General features: G+C 43.9%; 1 protein-coding gene across 1 annotated transcript; it reads right to left on the bottom strand.

Moving 5' to 3' along the window:
* Window positions 1–95: 95 nt before the first annotated feature.
* On the bottom strand, window positions 96–16136 carry LOC311148678 (tripartite motif-containing protein 16-like). Its single transcript, XM_084185658.1, has 5 exons — window positions 15512–16136; window positions 1998–2180; window positions 1164–1323; window positions 979–1038; window positions 96–742 (listed from the first exon to the last, which is right to left on the bottom strand). The coding sequence occupies exons 1-5, from the start codon at window positions 16100–16102 to the stop codon at window positions 228–230; spliced, it is 1509 nt and encodes a 502-aa protein (XP_084041784.1). The 5' UTR covers window positions 16103–16136; the 3' UTR covers window positions 96–227.
* Between the last annotated feature and the right edge of the window lie 9202 nt (window positions 16137–25338).

Below are 25338 nucleotides of genomic sequence, written 5' to 3'. Positions count from 1 at the left end.
TATAGACTACACCAGCATGACTAGTATCTATGTGGACCCTACTACAGTTTAACCAGCTCAGCTATAGACTACACCAGCATGACTAGTATCTATGTGGACCCTACTACAGTTTAACCAGCTCAGCTATAGACTACACCAGCATGACTAGTATCTATGTGGACCCTACTACAGTTTAACCAGCTCAGCTATAGACTACACCAGCATGACTAGTATCTATGTGGACCCTACTACAGTTTAACCAGCTCAGCAGTACCATTTTTGAGCCAAAACCCAGGATAGAGGGGCTGAGTGAATGTGGTCTGCACTCTGTGGAGGAGGGTCATTGTGTCAGAGACACTGTAGAAGGACAGAGTTCCTGCCTTGTGATCCAGGTACACTCCTACTCTGGAGGACTGAGGGCCTGATACTTTAGTCATTACACTATTGTGTATGAACCAATAACTACCACTATAGTACACTAAACTCCAGGACTTGTCATTAAGTCCAAATCTACCATCTGTCCCTGTTCTGCTGATGTCTTTATATGAGACTGCTGAAAAAACACACTTCCCACTCCACTCCACCTCCCAGTAACAGCGTCCAGACAGACCCTCTCTACACAGAACCTGACAGTAGTTTGTGAATCTGTCTGGATGAACAGGATATGGTTGGACTTGGCCTGTACGTTTCACCTTTCTGTTCCCTTTAGACAGAGAGAGGCGTGTGCCTGCTGTGTTTGGGTCCAGTGTGAGCTGACAGGAATCTGGGAGAAGAGCAGAGCAGAGACCAATGAGGGGAGTTAGAACAATAAGTTAAGTCAGATACTGTATCTACCCTGTCTTTGATTAGAGCACAGCAGAGATCAAATCAGAGAAATATGAGGAGTCAGATAGATACCCAGTCTTTGATTAGATCTACTATTGCTATATATTTCTAGAGGGATTGTTAGGAGTGTCAGTAAAAAGAGACTGTTAGTTACTTCAGAATAAAGAGACTCACATTGTAAGAACTGTTCTCTGGTCTTGGGCTCTGGAGGCAGTACAACATCCACTATATTCACTACAGACACACAAACACATTCACAGAGAGAGGGAATGTTATCATCATACCATATTCCACATGTATATGACTAGTAGGGAACTTTCAATGGTCTAAAGTTGATGTTCTTATTATTTTCAACACACCTGTAGTGGAGATCTTGGTCCATTCTCCTTTAAGGATGTCTTCTAGTTTCTCTCTCAGTTCAGACACAGTCTTACTCACATCTCCAAAGTACTGAAGAGGACGGACAACGATGCTGGGTAAGTCTGAAGATACACTGGTACTGGAGAGAGACTGATAACTCTGGGGGGAGAGAAAGAGAGCGAGAGAACAGAACCAAATGATTGAGAGTTTCACATTGAGTTTTAATTTCATATCACATGTATCAAGGCAGTTGACGCTGTAGGACAGAGTTCCTGCCCTGTGGTCCAGGTACACTCCTACTCTGGAGGACCAGGGGACAGATATTTCTGTTTTATTAGCATTGTGCAAAACCCTACAATGGGGGGGGTAGCACTCCAAAGTCCAGGACTGACTGTTACCTAGAAATGTAGACTCTGGGACCTTTCCTTTCCTGATGATCCCTCTATATGACACTGCTATTTCAACCCATCCACCGCTCCACTCTACCTCCCAGTAGCAGACTCCAGACAGGCCCTCTCTACACAGCACCTGTCTCCAGTAGTCAGGATAGGGCTGAGCTTTATCAGTGGCTGTCACCTTCCTGTTTCCCTCAGACAAGCTGAGTTCTGGATGAGCTGTATTCAGATCCAATGTCAGCTGGAGGACGTCTGACTGATGAAGAACAAAACCCAATAAGTAAAAGAAAGAACATGTATGTTGTCTTTGAGAGGGTGTTTGAATATCACTTACAGAGGGACAACTCTTCTTTGGTCTTCAGCTAAGGAGACATTTCGAATTCATTCACTATTAAAAAATGCAACTTCATATCACATGTATCAAGGCAGTTGAGTTACCTGGAGGAAATGGATGTGATCCTCTGTGTGTGAGAGCTGCTCCAGCTCAGTGCTTCTCTTCCTCAGCTCAGCTATCTCCTGCTCCAGTTGCTCCAGGAGTCCTTCAGCTTGACTCACTAGAGCCTTCTCTTGGGCTCTGATCAGCTCCTTCACCTCAGAGCGCCTTCTCTCAATGGAGCGGATCAGCTCGGTAAAGATCTTATCACTGTCCTCAACTGCTGCCTGTGCAGAGCGCTGTTAAGAGAGAGAGAGAGAGACTGACTTGGCTTACTTTAATGAGCCATCCTCATTACACGAACACCCCCACCCCTAAAAGCACATTGCGTGCCACCACAACCTCCACACAATCACATTATCCAGTACCCAACACCACATTCCAACCGTCCATCCAACCCCTCCTCTCCAGCCGTACAGATAGCCCCCCTGAGCCCCCATACCTCCTGAAACAACTCCACACTGTTGATCATTTTGTACAACTCAAACTCAACCCTAAGGCGTCAACAGTATTGGCATTACCCTGGCAACACAGAAAAAACATGATGAACAGTCTGTCATTGCAGAAAACGGACACCCCTCCCCAACTCCCAGGTCAACCCGAGCCAACCATCTGGCCCTTCATTGGACACTGTGTTAACAAACCTCCAAACAAGCTTCAATTCCATACAACACTCCTTCAGTAGCCTCAAACTGCTCTTAAACACTAGTAAAACTAAATGCATGCTCTTCAACCGAACGCTGCTTGCACCCGCCCACCCGACTAGAATCACTACTCTCGACGGGTCTGACCTAGAGTATGTGGATAACTACAAATATCTAGGTGTCTGGTTAGACTGTAAACTCTCCTTCCAGACTCACATTAAGAATCTCCAATCCAAAGTTAAATCTAGAATCGGTTTCCTATTTCGCAACAAAGCCTCCTTCACTCATGCTGCCAAACATGCCCTCGTAAAACTGACTATCCTACCGATCCTTGACTTCGGCGATGTCATTTACAAAATAGCCTCCAACACTCTACTCAGCAAATTGGATGTAGTCTATCACAGTGCCATCCGTTTTGTCTCCAAAGCCACATATAATACCCACCACTGTGACCTGTACGCTCTTGTTGGCTGGTCCTCACTACATATTCGTCGCCAAACCCACTGGCTCCAGGCCACTAAGCTAAGGATCCTGGGACTAAACACCTCCCTCTGCAACTGGATCCTGGACTTCCTGACGGGCCGCCCCCAGGTGGTAAGGGTAGGTAACAACACATCTGCCACACTGAACCTCAACACGGGGGCCCCTCAGGGGTGCGTGCTCAGTCCCCTCCTGTACTCTCTGTTCACCCATGACTGCATGGCCAGGCACGACTCCAACACCATCATTAAGTTTGCCGACGACACAACAGTGGTAGGCCTGATCACCGACAACGATGAGACAGCCTATAGGGAGGAGGTCAGAGATCTGGCCGTGTGGTGCCAGGACAACAACCTCTCCCTCAACGTGACCAAGACAAAGGAGATGATTGTGGACTACAGGAAAAAAAAGAGGACTGAGCACGCCCCCATTCTCATCGACGGGGCTGTAGTGGAACAGGTTGAGAGCTTCAAGTTCCTTGGTGTCCACATCACCAATGAACTATCATGGTCCAAACACACCAAGACAGTCGTGAAGAGGGCACGACAAAGCCTATTCCCCCTCAGGAGACTGAAAAGATTTGGCATTGGTCCTCAGATCCTCAAAAAATTCTACAGCTGCACCATCGAGAGCATCCTGACTGGTTGCATCACCGCCTGGTATGGCAACTGCTTGGCCTCTGACCGCAAGGCACTACAGAGGGTAGTGCGTACGGCCCAGTACATCACTGGGGCAAAGCTCCCTGCCATTCAGGACCTCTATACCAGGCGGTGTCAGAGGAAGGCCCTCAAAATTGTCAAAGACTCCAGCCACCCTAGTCATAGACTGTTCTCTCTGCTACCGCACGGCAAGCGGTACCAGAGTTCCAAGTCTAGGTCCAAAAGACTTCTCAACAGCTTCTACCCCCAAGCCATAAGACTCCTGAACAGCTAATCATGGCTACCTGGACTATTTGCACTGCCGCCCCCACCCCATCCTTTTTACGCTGCTGCTACTCTGTTAAGTATTTATGCATAGTCACTTTAACTCTACCCACATGTACATATTACCTCAACTACCTCAACTAGCCGGTGCCCCCGCACATTGACTCTGCAACGGTACCCCCCTGTATATATAGCCTCCCTACTGTCACTTTATTTTACTGTATATATAGCCTCCCTACTGTCACTTTATTTTACTTCTGCTCTTTTTTTCTCAACACTTTTTGTTGTTGTTGTTTTATTCTTATTTTTGTTTAAAATAAATGCACTGTTGGTTAAGGGCTGTAAGTAAGCATTTCACTGTAATGTCTGCACCTGTTGTATTCGGCGCATGTGACCAATAACATTTGATTTGATTTGATTTGATTTGATCTATAAATCACTGCTAGGCAAATCCCCGCCTTATCTTAGCTCATTGGTCACCATAGCAACACCCACCCATAGTCTGCGCTCCAGCGGGTATATCTCACTGGTCATCCCCAAAGCCAACACCTCCTTTGGCCGCAATTCCTTCCAGTTCTCTGCTGCCAATGACTGGAACGAATTGCAAAAATCTCTGAAGCTGGAGACACTTATCTCCCTCACTAACTTTAAGCATCAGTTGTCAGAGCACCTTACCGATCACTGCACCTGTACACAGCCCATCTGTAATTAGCCCACCCAACTACCTCATCCCTATATTGTTATTTATTTTGCTAATTTGTACCCCAGTATCTCTATTTACACATAATCTCTTGCACATCTATCATTCCAGTGTTAATACTAATTGTAATTATTTTGCACTATAGCCTATTTTATTGCCTTACCTCCATAACTTGCTAAATTTGCACACACTGTATATATATGTATTTCTGTTGTATTTTTGACTTTGTTTTGTTTACCCCATATGTAACTCTGTCTTGTTGTTTTTATCGCACTGCTTTGCTCTATCTTGGCCAGGTCGCAGTTGTAAATGAGAACTTGTTCTCAACTGGTTTACCTGGTTAAATAAAGGTGAAATAAAAAATAAATAAAAAATAAAACCAACTATTGGTGTCCAGGGCTCCATGTAATACCCTCCACTGGAGGACCCCTGACCTTTCCAGCACTGGGAGCTTATTGAGCACCCTCCACCTATACCCTGCCATGCTCTCAGCCCCCACAACCCCCTGCCACTGATGCCCCTTCACTCCCACTAAGCTCAGAGTGTTAAAAGTCAGTAAGTCCTCCAGACTCTCCTGCCAGTCCCCAGTCTCTGCTGTCCCTTGCAGTGGTGGAAACGGTGGTGGACCCTCCTCAGGCTGCTCCAGCCCTCAGTACTGCAGCATAGAAATCAGAGACCCCTGCTGTATTGAGTCTCTCCTGCCGCATGATGAAGAGCTGCTGATCCAGCCCCAAACCACCAGCCCTCCTCAACAGAGCACATGCTGGTTCCCTCCAGCCCACCTCCGTACGGTACAGTATCCTCTGTGCTGCTGAGTCAGAACGCTGCAGGTCCACAAGCAGACCACCGGGGGCGTTGAGAATGGCCAATTTAAGCCATAGAGAGGATGCCACCAAGTTGTTGATGATCAGCACCGTCCCTCTGTATGCCACTTGGGAGATGAGCCACCTCCACTTCGTCAGCCTCGACACCACCGCTTGTGACACTCCTTCCCAGTTCTTCCTATCCCAACCCTCCGAGCCCAGATACACCCCAAGCATATTGAGCCACTCACAGCCCCACTGCAACCCCCCTGTAAGCTGCAGAGGTGCCCTGTCCCTCCATGCCCCACATAACATAGCCTCACTCTTGCCCCAGTTTCCCTAAGCAGAAGACGCCCCCTCGTACACCCTCAAACTATTCTCCAGGGCCTGTAGGTTCTGCTCATCCCTAACCAACACAGACGTCATCAGCGTATGCTGACACTGGTATGCCTGTCCCCAACCCTATGACTGGCTCCCACACTCCCTGTAGCCTCCTGCGTAGCAGGCCCAGAAAGGGCTCAATAACAAGAGTGTATAGCTGCCCTGACAGAGGGCATCCCTGGTGAATGCCCCTCCCTACCCAGACTGGCCTACTGAGCCCTCCCCACACCTTGACCATACATGAAGCCCCAGCATATGACCACGACATTACGTGGTCCTCTGTAGCTCAGCTGGTAGAGCACGGCGCTTGTAACGCCAGGGTAGTGGGTTCGATCCCCGGGACCACCCATACACAAAAATGTATGCACGCATGACTATAAGTCGCTTTGGATAAAAGCGTCTGCTAAATGGCATATTATTTATATTTATTTATTTAACATTTGAACACAGGCCACAAAATTCTCCCCACAACCAAAACAACACATTGAACAGATATTCATGGTCCACCCTATCAAAGGCTTTCTCCTGATTATGAACAGATTGTTTGTGATTGAGCGTCCTGGTACAAAGTACGTTTCGTCCTTCTGTACAATAGAGTCCAGGTGGGACTTCAGTCTGTTAACGAGGACCTTGGCAAAGACCTTATATTCCACACAGAGCAATGCCACAGGCCTCCAGTTCTTTATGTCGCTCAAATCCCTATTTTGGGCAGGAGAGTAAAAGCCTCCCGTCTACAGCTTAGCGACAGCTCCCACACCCCGACGCACTCACGCAACACACGTTCTGTCCAATAATTCCGCAGAACTTTTTATAAAAATCCACAGGCAGACCGTCTGAGAGACAGCAGCTGAGAGTTTGTGAAAGGCCAGGGAAATGTCTATTTGATTTATCTGTGACAGAGAGAGTTTGGAAAGGTCTGTGAGCAGAACCTGAGAAAACCCAGGATAATAATAATAATAATAATAATGCCATTTAGCAGACGGTTTTATCCAAAGCGACTTACAGTCATGTGCATACATTTTTACATATGGGTGGTCCCGGGGATCGAACCCACTACCCTGGCATTACAAGCACCATGCTCTACCAATTGAGCTACAGAGGATCACAGAGTTCTGCCCTCTATAAATCAGAGTACAACTCCACAGCCTCATCTCCTCACAACAGAAGTTACCCACCCATCAGGCTCCCTCATCTCCCCACAACAGAAGTTACCCACTCATCAGGCTCCCTCATCTCCCCCACAACAGAAGTTACCCACCCATCAGGCTCCCTCATCTCCCCCACAACAGAAGTTACCCACCCATCAAATCAAATCAAATCAAATTGTATTGGTCACATGCGCCGAATACAACAGGTGCAGACATTACAGTGAAATGCTTACTTACAGCCCTTAACCAACAGTGCATTTATTTTAAACAAAAAAGTAAGAATAAAACAACAACAAAAAAGTGTTGAGAAAAAAAGAGCAGAAGTAAAATAAAGTGACAGTAGGGAGGCTATATATACAGTAGTCCCAACATCTCCCCACATTATATTATATACAGTATACCCTCATCTCCCCACAACAGAAGTTACCCGCCCATCAGACAAACGTAAAACAAGGGATTTTCTTGGTTTCCCCACTCTGTTTTTCCAACCCCTCTGGTGAAACAGAGAACTGAGCCTTGTACTATAATATAATATAATGTGCCATTTTGCAGACGCTTTTATCCAAAGCGACTTACAGTCATGCGTGCATATATATATATATATATATATATATATATATATATATATATATATATATATATATATATATGTGTATGGGTGGTCCCGGGGATCGAACCCACTACCCTGGCGTTACAAGCGCCGTGCTCTACCAGCTGAGCTACAGAGGACCAGGTGCAGACACATTTATGAAAGCAAAGACAAGGTCATTATTTGGGCTCTAAACACTAACAACCTACCCTTACACACCTCTTTTGCTACCCCTGCACTAAGATTTCTGCCAGGGCATTTAAATGTTTTTGTTTGACATATTCCCCCAGTCTTTGCCGGCGTTCATGTTAAGGAAGTCTAACCGTGAAATCTCCATAAGAGGTGGGAGGGAAATCACCACAATCAGAAACCAGTAGAGAAGCCCATAAAGCCGCCATGCCAGAAAAAATCATCCATTTAAGCAGATTCTGAAGACATGCCCTTAAGAACCCATGACCCATTTTCTCAGCCTATACCGCTTCCTGGGTGAGAGGACACTAAACCCCTCATTCTTCATCACGTGTTGTACTGACCTTTCAAACCTTCCAGGATCAATCAAATAAGACTCCAGCAGAACCTTCTTTTTCCCCTTTAGTCTCCATCAGGAACCTAGAAAGTTCTCTCACCGTATATACTGGGCCCTCAGCCTGACAGCTCTGGATCCAATGAGCCATCTGAAAACGAGACGCCTTGTCCTCTGCTCCCGCAGACTCACCTCCCCCCTCTTCCTCCTCCACCATTGGCACGGTACCGTCCTCCTCCTCCCCAGTCTCTGCCCCCCTGCACTTCCCCCCTGATCAGAGCCTCTTCCCCAATGACAGGCAATATTTCCTGGGATGAGCCCACCAAGCCTTCGCCCACCGGAGTCTCTGTTACTACAGAAACCTGCCTCAGCTCATGTAGCCCAGCTGCAACCCTCCCCACCACCGCTTTCTCCACGGCCTGCACACCACCACTTGGCCATGCACTACTACCGTGTAGCTCAGTTGGTAGAGCATGGCGCTTGCAACACCAGGGTTGTGGGTTCGTTTCCCATGGGGGGACAGTATGAAAATGTATGCACTCACTAACTGTAAGTCGCTCTGGATAAGAGCATCTGCTAAATGACTAAAATGTAAAAAATGTACTCTCCTCCCTCCTGGTACCCCTGCCATTTATTTTGCAATTCTGAGTAATCACTATTTTAGTAAGGATTAGTAAGGAAAAACACTTTATTCAGTACTACTGCAGTTGCTTAATAATTCCAATAGATGGCAGCATAAGACCATGAATGACATTTCAGAAGATTAGTTTAGTTCTCTCCCTGGATACACCACCACTCCCCCTCACAGGAAAACTCCTGCCTGAGCTTTTTACTGTCCCTTTCCACACTGCTAACGCAAGAGGAAGGACTGAAAACACATTACTGTGAAGTAATATAATGATGATTCATGTTTATTATTACCTGTTTTTATGGTCATGTTTTGAAATTATACTTCATTACTATAATGATTATCAATACGCCTGAACATTAATTCAGTCACCTCTGGTCGACAAAAACGTATTTTCCTAGTACATTAATTGTCAAATTCATCAACCAGCATCGAGCTCTCTGCCTTCTCACGGAAGCGAGGGGCATGTTGAGGTAAATATGCTAACCGCGACGGTTGCATTATGTCATTTATTGGTGGGCTGGAAGATGCAGTGTTTTTTCTTTTCTATATTTACTCCCAATATGAGATAATTTTATATAGAAGGTTTTTATAATGCATGTTTACTAGGGTTGAGGTTAGCGCATCTGAGTAGGGATTATTTGGGTTCAATACCTGTCCTACCTATCAATCATATTGCTGCTTGTAGCCTATAACTGAAGATCCCAACACTAGAAACACCAAAAACTATCTGTGCTAGCAAACCCTGTGTTCAACCCCTCCCCTGTGTAACCTTGAAGTTTGTTAAGAAACAAACACTTGTCTATGAAAACAGACATGTTTAACGGATTCCGCTTGGCACCCAGCCAAGAGCACACGAAAACCACTTGCAAATGTACCAAAACTAACCAACTACTTGGGGTCTGTTCGGAAGCAATAAACGGAGGCAGATTAGCCACCACAACTCTTATCGAAAGAGGCGACATCTGCACCAACACACCCCTCACAAAAATCCCACTCACAACAAGACAAACCTTTTTCATTAACACAACCACCGCCTTGTTCATTCTGGATGCAGAGTGCAGATGTTCTGCTCCAACCTGTTCGCCGTCCATGAGCAAAACTTCCTCCACACCTTTTTCCGGAACGCACCCGAAGCGACAGCTTTTCATCTCCACTCGGTTGAGGCCATCACGCCGCCCTAACAAACTACCCCTACTCCCCCCTCAACTCTAAACGATAAACAGTGGAAACCAATAAACAAACCCTCCACCATCAGAAAATAAATTCAGAAAATACGCAAGAACCAAAAGAAAAAAGAATAGTAGCCCTCCTCACGAACAACAAATCTCTCACACAACCAACTTCTTCTTCTATGATATAATGGCGGTCCACAAACCAACGTTAAAGGTGCATGCCGCCACCTACTGTGCTGGAGTGTGTGGTCAATCACGGTTTCCAACATTTCTAAATCCTCCTACCTAACTCAGTACTTCTGAGAAAATAAAGAGCCCTACTAACTTCTAATAGACCCTCCCCCATCCCCAAAATCCCTTCCAAACCCCCCCAACCCCGTCCAACCTCAATGACCCTACACTTCAATCTTTCCCTCTCTTCAACATACTTACAACAATATAACAACACATGCTCCACCGTTTCATCGACCGTACCCCCCAGACACAAACCATTCACATGCTTGCCAACCAGATGTAATGACGAGTTCAATGTACAATGTCCTAAGCGCAATCGAGTAAACACCACATCTTCCTTCCTAATCTGACCTTTGAATCTTGGTCCATCAACCTTTCTGTAAAACTGTAAACTATTCATATAAATGCCGGCCCTTGTGCTCAGAGTACCATCTCTTCTGCCGCACATCTATCAAAATGGCTCTGATCTTACATTTGGCCTCACCTCTACCCAGTGGAACATTAATATCAATTATATCTAGTTTCAAAGCTCTTTTAGCTATCTGGTCTACAGTTTCATTCCCTTCCACACCTGTATGTGCTGGGACCCAGCAGAATGTCACTACTACCCCCATTCTCTCAATTCTCCATAATAACATTAATAACTCCAATAGTAGGTCACTCCTATTAGATTTACCAGATTATAAACTATTCAATACAGACAAAGAATCTGAGTATACTATAATTCTAACAGGTTGTACGTCCTCCACCCACTGGAGGGCAACTATTATCACCAACAGTTCAACTGAGTATACTGACAGTTCATCTGTTAGTCTTCTACATATCTGCACATCAAATTCAGGAACGTAAACGCCTGCTCCTGTGAGCCCACTATCTGGGTCCTTGGATCAATCTGTGAAAAGTGGTAGAAAAGCATAAAAACTTTTACCAATGTAATTGTCAACCAGTTTCTCTATATCACTGACTTCTGACCAATCTTTCCTTTTCTCTACCAAGGTTAGATCAACAACAGGGTCTGGGAGTAACCATGGAGGAACATCCCCTATCACCACAGAAGGGCCAACCTCCAACTCCCTCCAACTCCCTCAAACCACTCTCATCAGCAAGCTTTCCAACTGTCCAACCAAAACCACTGCCTTGTCTACTAGTATATTCCCAACAGTCATCTAGAACAGTAGCAGTGGGATGCTCAACCTCACAGCCTTTCAACCCAATAAGATAATGACCATTTTTTACGCCGTACATACAAAGGCATCTCACCTGCCTCCACCAGTAAGGCACATACAGATGTTGATTTAAATGCACCAATACATATCCTTAAAACTATATACTGGATTCTGTCCAGCTTCTGAAGCCAAGTCTTTACCTCTGTTCCATAAACTGTACACCAGTAATCAATTGTCGTCCTGATCAGAGCTCTATAAATATCCATCAACTATTGGTTATGAATGGGGTGCTGACAGACAGAGACCCACACAACCAACTACTGCAAAAGTCATGGAATGAGAGAGGCAGAGACACTGTACATTGCCATAATATAAGGTTTCTTCTTCTTTGGAGTTTAACGGCGGTTGGCATCCAATATGTTGCATTACCGCCCCAACTGGACTATAATATAAATCTATTTTAATTTGTGATACAAAATGGGAAAAGGGGAAAGGAACATTTAATTAAAAACCTTCCAACTAACCCTACACTCATTAAATACCCACTACCCCATTCCACTACTTTGACCCTATCTGCTCCTGCACCATGCCAACGGCCTGGGAGGACGGGACACGACCACTCAACACACCCTGTAACTCTTCTGAAGTCTAATCTTGTATGCCCAAATACTTCTCTGCAGCTGCCACCACAACATCTTTTTTCTTTGATTTACGTTCCATTTGTGCGGTACAGTTGATAACCATTGCTATGAATGCTAAGAAGCTATCTTTACTGAAGCATATATCACTCGTTAGCCTATCCCTCTGTGCTGGCACAGATCTACTACTCACAGGGATCCTCTCAGGATCTCTCACCCTTGACCCATCCTCCTCTACTTTCTTCACTGTCTCAGCATACGACACCTTCTGCACTACTCTGACTCTAGCCACCTCAACCTGCCTCTCTCGCACCGGACACTTCCGATCCCCAGCAACATGGGTATCCCAAAAGTTGACACACACTTTATTCACCAGAACAATCCTTTATCCAATTCTCTTCCGCACACATAAAACATCTTGGAATTTCCCTCCCACAAACTGCTGCGAAATGACCATAAACGTTGCACCTGAATTTATGGATTTGCCACAAAAGCTTGAATCAAGATAACTGATATATCATAACATGACTTTCTCTGGTAAAGACTCAAAACTCAAAAGGACTGACTCCTATGTTTCACCACGCTCACCACCGGGTCTGCGTCCCACCAAACGGCGGGAATCACAAACACCAGGAATCTTTATCTTCAATTTCTCCAACTCCACACTTAACGCTACCCCAGAAATCACTCCTTTCAATGGTGCCCTGTTCCTAAGAGCAAAGCAAGAAACAGATCTTGACCCAAGTTGCGTGACAAGGAGCGCCCACTCCCTCTGGTCAGAAGAAACACAAACAAATATCACAAGTCCACTACAGGTTACCTTCACTGATTCAACTGCACCCAACTGTTTTCCCACCCAAAATGAAACCACAAATGGATCTACCAAAAGGTATGGATCCACTTTCTCCAACAATGTAACTCCTACTGCACCAGATTCTTCTTTATCATGTCCATTGATGCCAGGCTCTGGTTCTGAGCTCTTCACCACACCTTCTACCTCACTTAACTCTCCCTCATTCATTTCCATTTCACCTCCAGAACTCGGTCTGGTGCACGGCTCACTCTGTTTGCACTTGAGTTATAACATTTGAAAGTCTCTATTCCTTTGAAACTTTTGTGAGTGTAATGTTTACTGTTCATTTCTGGTTGTTTATTTCACTTTTGTTTATTATCTATTTCACTTGCTGTGGCAATGTAAACATATGTTTCCCATGCCAATAAAGCCCTTTGAATTCAATTGAATTGAGAGAGAGAGAGAGCTCCATGTTAATGTATAGGGGACTTGAGTCTTTCATGGTTACTCAAGGTTATGTGATGAGGTAACCCCTCTTGCGACTTCAAAATCAGTGTCAGCCTAATGGGGAATGACCTCTTGGTGAAACAGTCAAGATGTTGGTTTCTCTCCTCAGTAGACCTGGGTTCATATCCCACCGGTTACATTAAGCAGTCTATTCTCTGAAAGGGGTCCAGACAGCCTGTTCCCAACAGTGGAGCCAGTGGGATTGGATAGGGGCATCTCTCCCTCTCTGACTGGAGGAGAGAAGTGAAATGATGCCTCTCCTCTGGTCAACAATACTCACCTTGAGAGACTCCACAGCCTGTTGGAGCTCCTTCAGCTCCTTCTCTCTCTCCTGGAATCTCTGCTGGACCTTCTGCTGACTCATCCCCAGCTGCCTCTGTGGAGAATCACTCTTCAATGAGCTATCAAGCTTTATTTGTCCAGTAGATCAATAGTATAGTAATGGGACATAGGGCCCATAGAAGTTAGGGATTAATATGTTGAGGAAGTGTCTGTGTGGAATTATATTATTATATTGTTATGTGAATGATTATAGTTTTAACAGTGCACAAAACAGGGGAGCTGATTGTGTGTTTGATAACGAATGATAATGGTGTTTGATAACGAATGATAATGATGTTTGATAACGAATGATAATGGTGTTTGACTTTAGAAAATGGTGATACATTTGGAGACTCTGGGTTAACATATCTATATACTCAAGGTTTGTGTTCATATTTGTTCTGCCGTGGATTGATTTCACTTGAATGATCTCATGTTCAAACAGCCTTAGTTCCTACTGTACAGTGCCTTGTGAAAGTATTCATCCCCCTTGGCATTTTTCCTATTTTGTTGCCTTACAACCTGGAATTAAAATGGTTTTTTTGTGGGTTTGTATCATTTGATTTACACAACATGCCTAACACTTTGAAGATGCAAAATATTTTTGTGTGTGAAACAAACAAGAAATAAGACCAAAAAAAAGAAAACTTGAGCGTGCATAACTATTCACCCCCCCAAAGTCAATACTTTGTAGAGCCACCTTTTGCAGCAATTATAGCTGCAAGTCTCTTGGGGTATGTCTCTATAAGCTTGGCACATCTAGCCACTGGCAAAACTGCTCCAGCTCCTTCAAGTTGGATGGGTTCCTCTGGTGTACAGCAATCTTTAAGTCATACCGCAGATTCTCAATTGGATTGAGGTCTTGGCTTTGACTAGGCCATTCCAAGACATTTAAATGTTTCCCCTTAAATCGCTTGAGTGTTGCTTTAGCAGTATGCTTAGGGTCATTGTCCTGCTGGAAGGTGAACCTCTGTCCCAGTCTCAAATCTCTGGAAGACTGAAACAGGTTTCCCTCAAGAATTTCCCTGTATTTAGCACCATTCATCATTCCTTCAATTCTGACCAGTTTCCCAGTCCCTGCCGATGAAAAACATCCCCACAGCATGAAAAAAAAATGAATGCACGCACGACTGTAAGTCGCTTTGGATAAAAGCGTCTGCTAAATGGCATATTATTATTATTATTATTATTATGCTGCCACCACCATGCTTCACTGTGGGGATGGTGTTCTCGGGGTGATGAGAGGTGTTGGGTTTGCGCCAGACATAGCATTTTTCTTGATGGCCAAAAAGCTCAATTTGAGTCTCATCTGACCAGAGTACCTTCTTTCATATGTTTGGGGAGTCTCCCACATGCCTTTTAGCGAACACCAAACGTGTGGTAATGCCTCTTTTCTGGCCGCTCTTCCGTAAAGCCCAGCTCTGTGGAGTGTACGGCTTAAAGTGGTCCTATGGACAGATACCCCAATCTACGCTGTGGAACTTTGCAGCTCCTTCAGGGTTATATTTGGTCTCTGTTGCTTCTCTGATTAATGCCCTCCTTGCCTGGTCCGTGAGTTTTGATGGGCGGCCCTCTCTTGGCAGGTTTAATGTGGTGCCATATTCATATGCACGTACCACTTTTCCATTATTTATTTTTCAGAATTATTTGAAACAAGTTTTTTTTTTTTATTCCACTTCACCAATTTTGACTATTTTGTGTATGTCCATTACATGAAATCCAAATAAAAATCAATTTAAATTACAGGTTGTAATGCAACAAAATAGAAAAAACGCCAAGGGGGATGAATACTTTTGCAAGGTACTGTATCTTTAATTCTTTGTTTATCAGACAGTCACCAACAAGTAGTTCTGGTCTTACCTGTTTCTCAGTCCTCTCTGCTGCAGCTGACACTGTATCATGGCCTTTATGTTCATCCATTGTACACTGATAACAGATACACTGCTGATCGGTACGACAGAAAACCTCCAGCAGTTTGTCATGATGAGAGCAGATCTTCTCCTGTAGTTGTGCGGAGGCTTTGACCAGCTTGTGCTTCTTCAAAGCAGGAGATTCATAGTGAGATTGGTGGTGAGTCTCACAGTAAGAAGCCAAACACGTCAGACAGGACATGAGGGCTTTCCGCTTTCTGGTCCCAGTGCAGACATCACACGCCACATCTCCAGGTCCAGCATAGCACAGAGCAGGAGGGGGAGCAGCCTGGAGTCCTGTCTTCTTCAGTTTCTCCACCATCTCAGCCAACATGTTATTTTTCCTCAGATTAGGCCTTGGAGTGAAGGTCTCTAAGCACTGAGGACAGGTATAGACCCCTTTCAGAACATCCTGATCCCAGCAGCCCTCAATACAGCTCCTACAGTAACTGTGTCCACAGGGGATGGTGACCGGCTCCTTCAGTAGATCCAGACAGACAGAACAACAGAACTGGTCCTGGTCCAGCAGAACTCCCTGCTGAGACATTTGGACAGTTGTTCACTCTCACACAGACAGACGACACAGAGACTCAGATCAGTTTCGTTTCCTCAGAAGAGAGTTTGTGGCAGGGGGATTGACTTCCTGGTTCTGTCAGAGGGGTGGGGTTAGAAGGAGGGAGGGGTTAGAAGAAGGGAGGAAGAGAGAGAGGAACTGCATGCAACAGCAAGAGGGAGACAGATAGTTTTGTTCCTAGGTTAGAGGCCTTAACATGGAACAAATGAAATAATGAATCTTAAAATGTGAGTTGTTAGAATATATAAAAGATAACAGTTTCTATGAAGAACATATGTATAATTATTTTAATGACCTTTATAATGCCTTATAATACACTTACTTGTTTAAATTAAGCAATAAGGCCTGAGGAGGTGTGGTATATGGCCAATATACACTACCACAGCTAAGGGCTGTTCTTAGGCACAACGCAACGTGGATTGAGAATTATAGAACACTTTCAAAAATCAAATCACATTTTATTGGACGCATACATATATTCAGCAGATGTTATTGTGGGTGTAGCGAAATGCTTGTGTTCCTGGCTCCAACAGTGCAGTAATAACTTACAATACACAACAATACACACTAATCTAAAAAGTAAAGGAATGGAATTAAGAAATATAAAAAGATTAGGACGAGCAATGTTGGAGTCCGGAGTGTGTGTGTATATACAGTGGGGGAAAAAAGTATTTAGTCAGCCACCAATTGTGCAAGTTCTCCCACTTGAAAAGATGAGAGAGGCCTGTAATTTTCATCATAGGTACACGTCAACTATGACAGACAAAATGAGATTTTTTATCTCCAGAAAATCACATTGTAGGATTTTTTATTAATTGATTTGCAAATTATGGTGGAAAATAAGTATTTGGTCAATAACAAAAGTTTATCAATACTTTGTTATATACCCTTTGTTGGCAATGACACAGGTCAAACGTTTTCTGTAAATCTTCACAAGGTTTTCACACACTGTTGCTGGTATTTTGGCCCATTCCTCCATGCAGATCTCCTCTAGAGCAGTGATGTTTTGGGGCTGTCGCTGGGCAACACGGACTTTCAACTCCCTCCAAAGATTTTCTATGAGGTTGAGATCTGGAGACTGGCTAGGCCACTCCAGGACCTTGAAATGCTTCTTACGAAGCCACTCCTTCGTTCCCCGGGCGGTGTGTTTGGGATAATTGTCATGCTGAAAGACCCAGCCATGTTTCATCATCAATGCCCTTGCTGATGGAAGGAGGTTTTCACTCAAAATCTCACGATACATGGCCCCATTCATTCTTTCCTTTACACGGATCAGTCGTCCTGGTCCCTTTGCAGAAAAACAGCCCCAAAGCATGATGTTTCCACCCCCATGCTTCACAGTAGGTATGGTGTTCTTTGGATGCAACTCAGCATTCGTTGTCCTCCAAACACGACGAGTTGAGTTTTTACCAAAAAGTTATAATTTGGTTTCATCTGACCATATGACATTCTCCCAATCCTCTTCTGGATCATCCAAATGCACTCTAGCAAACTTCAGACGGGCCTGGACATGTACTGGCTTAAGCAGGGGAACACGTCTGGCACTGCATGATTTTAGTCCCTGGCGGCGTAGTGTGTTACTGATGGTAGGCTTTGTTACTTTGGTCCCAGCTCTCTGCAGGTCATTCACTAGGTCCCCCCGTGTGGTTCTGGGATTTTTACTCACCGTTCTTGTAATAATTTTGACCCCACGGGGTGCGATCTTGCGTGCAGCCCCAGATCGAGGGGGATTATCAGTGGTTTTGTATGTCTTCCATTTCCTAATAATTGCTCCCACAGTTGATTTCTTCAAACCAAGCTGCTTACCTATTGCAGATGCAGTCTTCCCAGCCTGGTGCAGGTCTACAATTTTGTTTCTGGTGTCCTTTGACAGCTCTGGTCTTGGCCATAGTGGAGTTTGGAGTGTGACTGTTTGAGGTTGTGGACAGGTGTCTTTTATACTGATAACAAGTTCAAACAGGTGCCATTAATACAGGTAACGAGTGGAGGACAGAGGAGCCTCTTAAAGAAGAAGTTACAGGTCTGTGAGAGCCAGAAATCTTGCTTGTTTATAGGTGACCAAATACTTGTTTTCCACCATAATTTGCAAATAAATTCATTAAATATCCTACAATGTGATTTTATGGATCTTTTTTTCTCAATTTGTCTGTCATAGTTGACGTGTACCTATGATGAAAATTACAGGCCTCTCTCATCTTTTTAAGTGGGAGAACTTGCACAATTGGTGGCTGACTAAATACTTTTTTCCCCCACTGTATATATATATATATATATATATATATATATATTGATCAGTGTGTTTTTCTGTAACAACTTGGTATCACAATTCTTGAACCCTTAAACAGAATTCCATCAAGTCCAGATAGCTCATCCCTGTATTGACCATAAGGGTATGGTATAGCTTATACAGACTACCTGCATGTTATGGCTTGAATTACCTTTTGCAAACACTCATCTTCTGCAGCAGCACATGAAATAACTGTCCACATTTCATCTGAGACTGGGCAACTCTTTCTGATAAGGTTTACATCCTGCTCCTATATCTAGTTTGGTTCTGAGCTGTCAAAAGCTCTGGACAATGTGTCTGCCAATAACAATTATTTTCCCTGGCCTGTACTCGAGTTGCAAGTCATATTTCTGAAGTTTTAGAAACAGTCTCTGTTCTCTTGGTGGTGTGTGTGTTAGACCCTTCTTTACAATAGTAATTTAAGGTTGATGATCTGTTTCATCCCACACTGTTTTACCACAGATAAACTCACTGAATTTCTCACATGCATATGACGTTGCCAATGCCTCTTTCTCAATCTGAGCATAGTTACACTCAGAAGTTGTCAGAGCCCTGGAGGCATATGCAACTGGGCGCCATCTAGTGCCATACTGCTGTAATAACACTGCACCTTAACCTGCTTTAGAGGCATCTGCTGAGATTTTGGTTTTGCGCTTTTTATCATAGAACCAAAGTACTGGAGCATGCATGATCAATGCCTTGAGCTCCTCAAAACTCTTTCTGGTGATTACTGTTCCAACACCACTCTGTAGTTTTACACAGTAGACTTCTCATCTGACTAGTGTGAGTTGCCAGATTAGGTACACATTAGCCCACATAGTTAACCATCCCTTAGAACCTTTGTATGTCCTCTTGATCGGTAGGCAGTGGCATGTTCTTGATGGCTGTCACTTTGCTCTGGTCTGTCTGAACACCTTCACATGTTAGTTTTTCACCCAAGAAGGTTATTTCTGTCTTTCTGAATTCCCATTTGTCTGCGTTTAGCTTTAGCCCATTATCTCTGGCTAGATCAAGTGCTGCTTTCAACCTGGTGTTGTGCTCTTCAAGAGTCTGACCCCATATTAGCACATCATCAATGGACACTGTGGTGCCTGACACACTCTCAGATATCTGTTGGACTGTCCTATGAAAGACTTCTGGTGCTGAAGTGAGACCAAACGGGAGCATTTTAAATGACTACCTACCAAAAGGAGGATTGAAAGTATAAAGCCTTGTATTCTCCTTGTCTAGACTGATCTGCCAAAACCCTGATTGTCACGGTTTACTAAGCCAGAACCCAGAAGCAGACCAGGACAAGGTGAGTAGAAATGAAGGTGAGTATTTATTTAACAGATTCAAAAAACGATGTAGAATAATCCAGAGGACAGAGCGGACGGCGGAGATGAGTTGGTGGAGGTGCAGTGGTAGGTCCAAGAATGGCTCGGCAGCCGCCGACAACCAGGCAGGGGTTGGGTGAAGGTTCCGGGAGATTTGATTGCAGATAGAAACAAAACGGAGGTAAGTACACGGCAAGCCAACAAGGTGCAAAACAACAAAACTAACGCTAGAAACTCCAAGGCTGATACACTGACAAACATACTGTTCATGGCTAACGATCCGGCAGGGAATGGATGTCAGGTCAGGTCTTAAGAAGGGTGATGATCAGGACCAGGTGTGCAGGCCACTGATGCGATGCAGGTGCGGTTAATCGGGAGATCTCCCGCCTAGCAACGTCGCCCGGCAACCAGGCCGGGAGCGTTTACGAACCCTCAGGAAACTGGAGATTCAGAGCAGAAAAATGGCAACACAGGCAGGAACCGACTCAGGATGCAGGGTTCATGACACTGATGAGGCGTCTAGCTTTGAGAAGTGTTTAGCCCCTGCTATGTCCCAGAATATCTCCCCTCTGGTAGGCAGCTGAAAGTGTTCCCTTTTTACATGCTTGTTTAGCTCTTTTGGATCCATACACAGTCTGAGCGAGCCGTCTTCCTTCTCAACTATTACTAGTGAGTGGACCCATTCAGTAGGCCCTTCTACTTTGTCTAGGATATCTAAGGACTCTAGCCTCAGCAGCTCTGCTTTTAGCTAGTCTCTTGGTGATAATGGTACCTTTCTAGGTGCATGGATCACTGGTCTATTTGGCTGATCTAACTCCATTTTGGACTGCACCTTGAGTTTTCCTATTCCCTGAAAAACATCAGCATATGCATCCTCAACATTAGTCATTTCACCATATGAACCCATTTCACTAGACCCAGTAAGTTACATGACTTTAACCCAATGATGGGTGTTGTTTCTCCCTTTACTATGAAAACCGAACCTTGTGAGATTCATCATCTACCTCCAGCACCAACCTGCATGTCCCTGAAGACCACTGGTTTTACCTGTAACCGTAACAATTCAGTCTCTGGAATGATGTTGACCTGTGCTCCAGTGTCAAGTTTGAACACAATATCAGTTCCATTAGTCTTGTAGGTAGCAGTCCTCGTCTGGTCCTGCAAGTGCGACTGTTCCCACAAAGAGGTCACCCAAAGACCCCTCACTGTACTTGTTGTCACCACTGTTGTCCTGGTCATCGTTGACACATAACATAAGTACTTCTTTATTCAAGTTAACCGGAGCCGTACAAGTATCGTGCATTAAGCTGAGATCTCCCACTCTTTGTTTGAATGTTAAATGACGAGACAGAGGCATTGATGCGAGTAACCAGTCTTGTTCAGTATATTGCAATACATCCGGGTATCTCAAGTACACCGGTAAAACACTGGAGTTGCAGTAATTAACATTTACCAACAGATGGCATCATTGTGCCATCTTCCACCCATAACACTCTTCTGCGCCGGCTTCGTGTCAGATACATTATGCCACAGAGGCAGGGTTGCCAGGTGAAGCTACATTTCTAACCCAATGACAACTCAAAACCCGTACAAAAGCCTGAACACTATCCCCATTTCATTTTTTTCACAGCAAGAGAGGACTTGCCATCATTATACAATAAACCCTTTTTCCATAATGTTATCAAGCCAATTAAGAAGGAATATCATAGTAACTTGTAACGGCTTTAGAAACAAAATTCGAGTTTCCTCAAAATAATAATTATTGCAAGCTATGACATAACATAATAAAGGAATTTGAATATGTGGCAAGAGAAAAGATAATTTGCCCTAATTAAAATCGCCAGATCATTTTCCATCAATGGATGTTGATTTAACTCGTTTAACTGCTATGATTAAGCAATAAGGCACAATGGGGTATGGGATATGGCCATATACCACAAACCCCGGGGTGCCTTATTACTATTATAAACTGGTTACCAATCACTGATTTAAATATTAATAATATGTATATGAACTAAATATGCTTGTCAACAACAGCCAGTGTTTATTTTTTAGAATTTGTTTTACCTATAGCCTAATCTGACTACTGTTACCATCAATCTACTGCGTTCTAACAACTGATCGGCTTTGATCATTTCAAATTTAATTAACTAAAAATGTCCATTAATAATTGAATAATAACACAAGTCTACAACAAATTGAAGTTATAGGCTACTTATTAAATAGGTTTTTCAGCTCCAGGTAGGCTACACAAGTGGCACTAATTGAGTGATATCGTCATTTCAACATATTTATTGTATCAAATGGTAGCCTATAATGGCATATACATTAATAGGCTACTTGATGGCCAACAGAGGCAAATGTATCATTCTCCTCATTTAATGTCAGTTTCATTGAGGATTTTCCCCCATAAAAAGAACCACGCGAAGGACTTCCATTTCAAAGTTCCACTCTGGCAGCCCCCGAGACCCAAGAACTGAGCATGCATAAAGCGATTCACTTGATAATGTTTTCTTTAAGCAGTCAACATTAGAATGCAGTTTAAACCACCTCAGAGTCGTTTTCCAGTGTTTTGTCTCCATTATTTCTTGACGTGCATCAGTTGTAGCGTATGAATATGTTTAATGGGAAAAGGGTTGGAAATAGGTGTCTCCATAATGAGAATCTAAATATCCCACCTACAACTGGTAAAAAGTTCTAACAACGTGCGTAATGCTCTCGTTCCTCTCGCTCACGTGACTCAGCCAATAGCTGTTTTGCTCTCTCAATACACTCTCCTTCGGCCCTCCGCATCACTCACTGCCTGACAGTCAGCAGAAGGTCTCTCAACACGCTCTCCTTCGGCCCTCCGCATCACTCACTGCCTGACAGTCAGCAGCAGGTCTCTCAACACGCTCTCCTTCGGCCCTCTGCATCACTCACTGCCTGAAGAGTCAGCAGCAGGTCTCTCAACACGCTCTCCTTCGGCCCTCACTTGACCTAGATTGGGGTGAGAGTGGAGGATGAGCTGAGAGAGGAGAGGAGAAGGAGAGGAAAGAAGGAGAGGAGAGCTGAATGAGCGGTGTGGTACATACCCAGTGTATTCCTGGGTCATATTATTTTGGGAGTGGGACAGAGCTTAGACAGTGTTTTTACTCATGCTTTTTTATCAAATGGACTTCTGCTTTTTTTCATCACTGTATTTCTGTACATGTTGGTTTTTTCTTACAAGAAACAGCTTGACCTGGCATCCTTTGGGGTGTTAATATGTTGAGATAAGTGGTATTGAAAAGTCTGACAGAATATATACCCTGACCTGCGATCTGTGGAAGAGGCGATATCTAGAGAGAAATTGTCAATTGTAACCCATTCGGCTGAGGTTTTCAGCCCTCTATCAAAATATGACAAGTCATATGAGCTTAAAAAAGGGTTCATTAACATCCTTTGGGGTCTATGATGTTGATAAAAGTGGCATTAAAGAGTCTGACATGGAATATCCTGCCTAACCCTAACTTGTCATAAATGTATTTACTGCCACAATATCCTCCCTACCCCCAATTCAGTAGTGGTCTTCAGTGAGGTGCACAGCTGCATGTTTCTGTCCTCCATGACTGGGAAAGGCCCAGAAGACCCTACATCCATCTCATTAGATCAGAACAGTATGGATCATCAGTGATTCATATTTCTGGTTTACATCCCAAAATATATTGTGTTCATTGTTTTCACAGCCCTTTATGTGATGAGAACAAGGACAGGTGTCCAGTGACGACCCGTCATTCTGTTTTGAGACCCACATATTTAGCTAAAGAAAATGAAAAAAATAAACATGTTTTTTGTTTTTTGGGGGGGCTTGCCTGTTTTGCATGTTATTTTGGCAATAATATGTGTCACATATCAGTTTGCAAACAATGTAAAAAAATAAAATAATAATATGTCATTGAATTAATAAAGCTGCATACAAACATGGTCTCTTTTTTGTTTTCTTGAGTAAGGTAGCTCCAAAATGCAGGTGTTTCAGCCTAGCTCAGTGCTTTCTGTGGTGGTGGGACAAGCCAGCAGAAAATACGGAGCGTTGCACCGTGATTGGCTCAGTGTTCTGTCACTCATGGGGAGACTAGTCACCGCCAAGTCTAAGGGTAGAACTAGAAAATTCAAGCCCCTTGGGTGCTGCCATAGAGTTACATTAGAAATGCCCATCCAAGAAGGCTCAAGGTAATTGGCCACAGATAAAACTACATCAAATCACGTTATATCTACAGTAGCTTTGATTGGACTGATCATGTTAACATCATACTTTCAAAATCTTAGCTAGCAGTCATCATCATGAATCAAGTCGACAATCTACTGGCAAATCCTTTTTAATCCTTGTCATATGAAGAGAATTATTTGCTAGGATAATAATTGCTTGTCAATGAATTAAATGTAATACAATGGCAATCCGGGTTATATGTTAAAATCCTACGCGTGAACGCGTGAACTGCCAACATTATTACGCATATTAATTGATATGATGGAAAATAGGATATGCATAATATTTTTAAAATAGTTATATATATACAGTGGGGGGGAAAGTATTTAGTCAGCCACCAATTGTGCAAGTTCTCCCACTTAAAAAGATGAGAGAGGCCTGTAATTTTCATCATAGGTACACGTCAACTATGACAGACAAAATGAGAAAAAAATTCCAGAAAATCACATTGTAGGATTTTTAATGAATTTATTTGCAAATTATGGTGGAAAATAAGTATTTGGTCAATAACACAATTTCTCAATACTTTGTTATATACCCTTTGTTGGCAATGACACAGGTCAAACGTTTTCTGTAAGTCTTCACAAGATTTTCACACACTGTTGCTTGTATTTTGGCCCATTCCTCCATGCAGATCTCCTCTAGAGCAGTGATGTTTTGGGGCTGTCGCTGGGCAACACGGACTTTCAACTCCCTCCAAAGATTTTCTATGGGGTTGAGATCTGGAGACTGGCTAGGCCACTCCAGGACCTTGAAATGCTTCTTACGAAGCCACTCCTTCGTTGCCCGGGCGGTGTGTTTGGGATCATTGTCATGCTGAAAGACCCAGCCACGTTTCATCTTCAATGCCCTTGCTGATGGAAGGAGGTTTTCACTCAAAATCTCACGATACATGGCCCCATTCATTCTTTCCTTTACACAGATTAGTCGTCATGGTCCCTTTGCAGAAAAACAGCCCCAAATCATTATGTTTCCACCCCCATGCTTCACAGTAGGTATGGTGTTCTTTGGATGCAACTCAGCATTATTTGTCCTCCAAACACGACGAGTTGAGTTTTTACCAAAAAGTTATATTTTGGTTTCATCTGACGATATGACATTCTCCCAATCCTCTTCTGGATCATCCAAATGCACTTTAGCAAACTTCAGACGGGCCTGGACATGTACTGGCTTAAGCAGGGGGACACGTCTGGCACTGCAGGATTTTAGTCCCTGGCGGCGTAGTGTGTTACTGATGGTAGGCTTTGTTACTTTGGTCCCAGCTCTCTGCAGGTCATTCACTAGGTCCCCCCGTGTGGTTCTGGGATTTTTGCTCACCGTTCTTGTGATAATTTTGACCCCACGGGGTGAGATCTTGCGTGGAGCCCCAGATCGAGGG

This window comes from Coregonus lavaretus (assembly GCF_964263955.1).
Source record: "Coregonus lavaretus genome assembly, chromosome: 21".
NCBI lineage: Eukaryota > Metazoa > Chordata > Actinopteri > Salmoniformes > Salmonidae > Coregonus > Coregonus lavaretus.
Note: the sequence above shows the minus strand (reverse complement) of the source record. Positions and strands in the feature narration are given on the sequence as shown.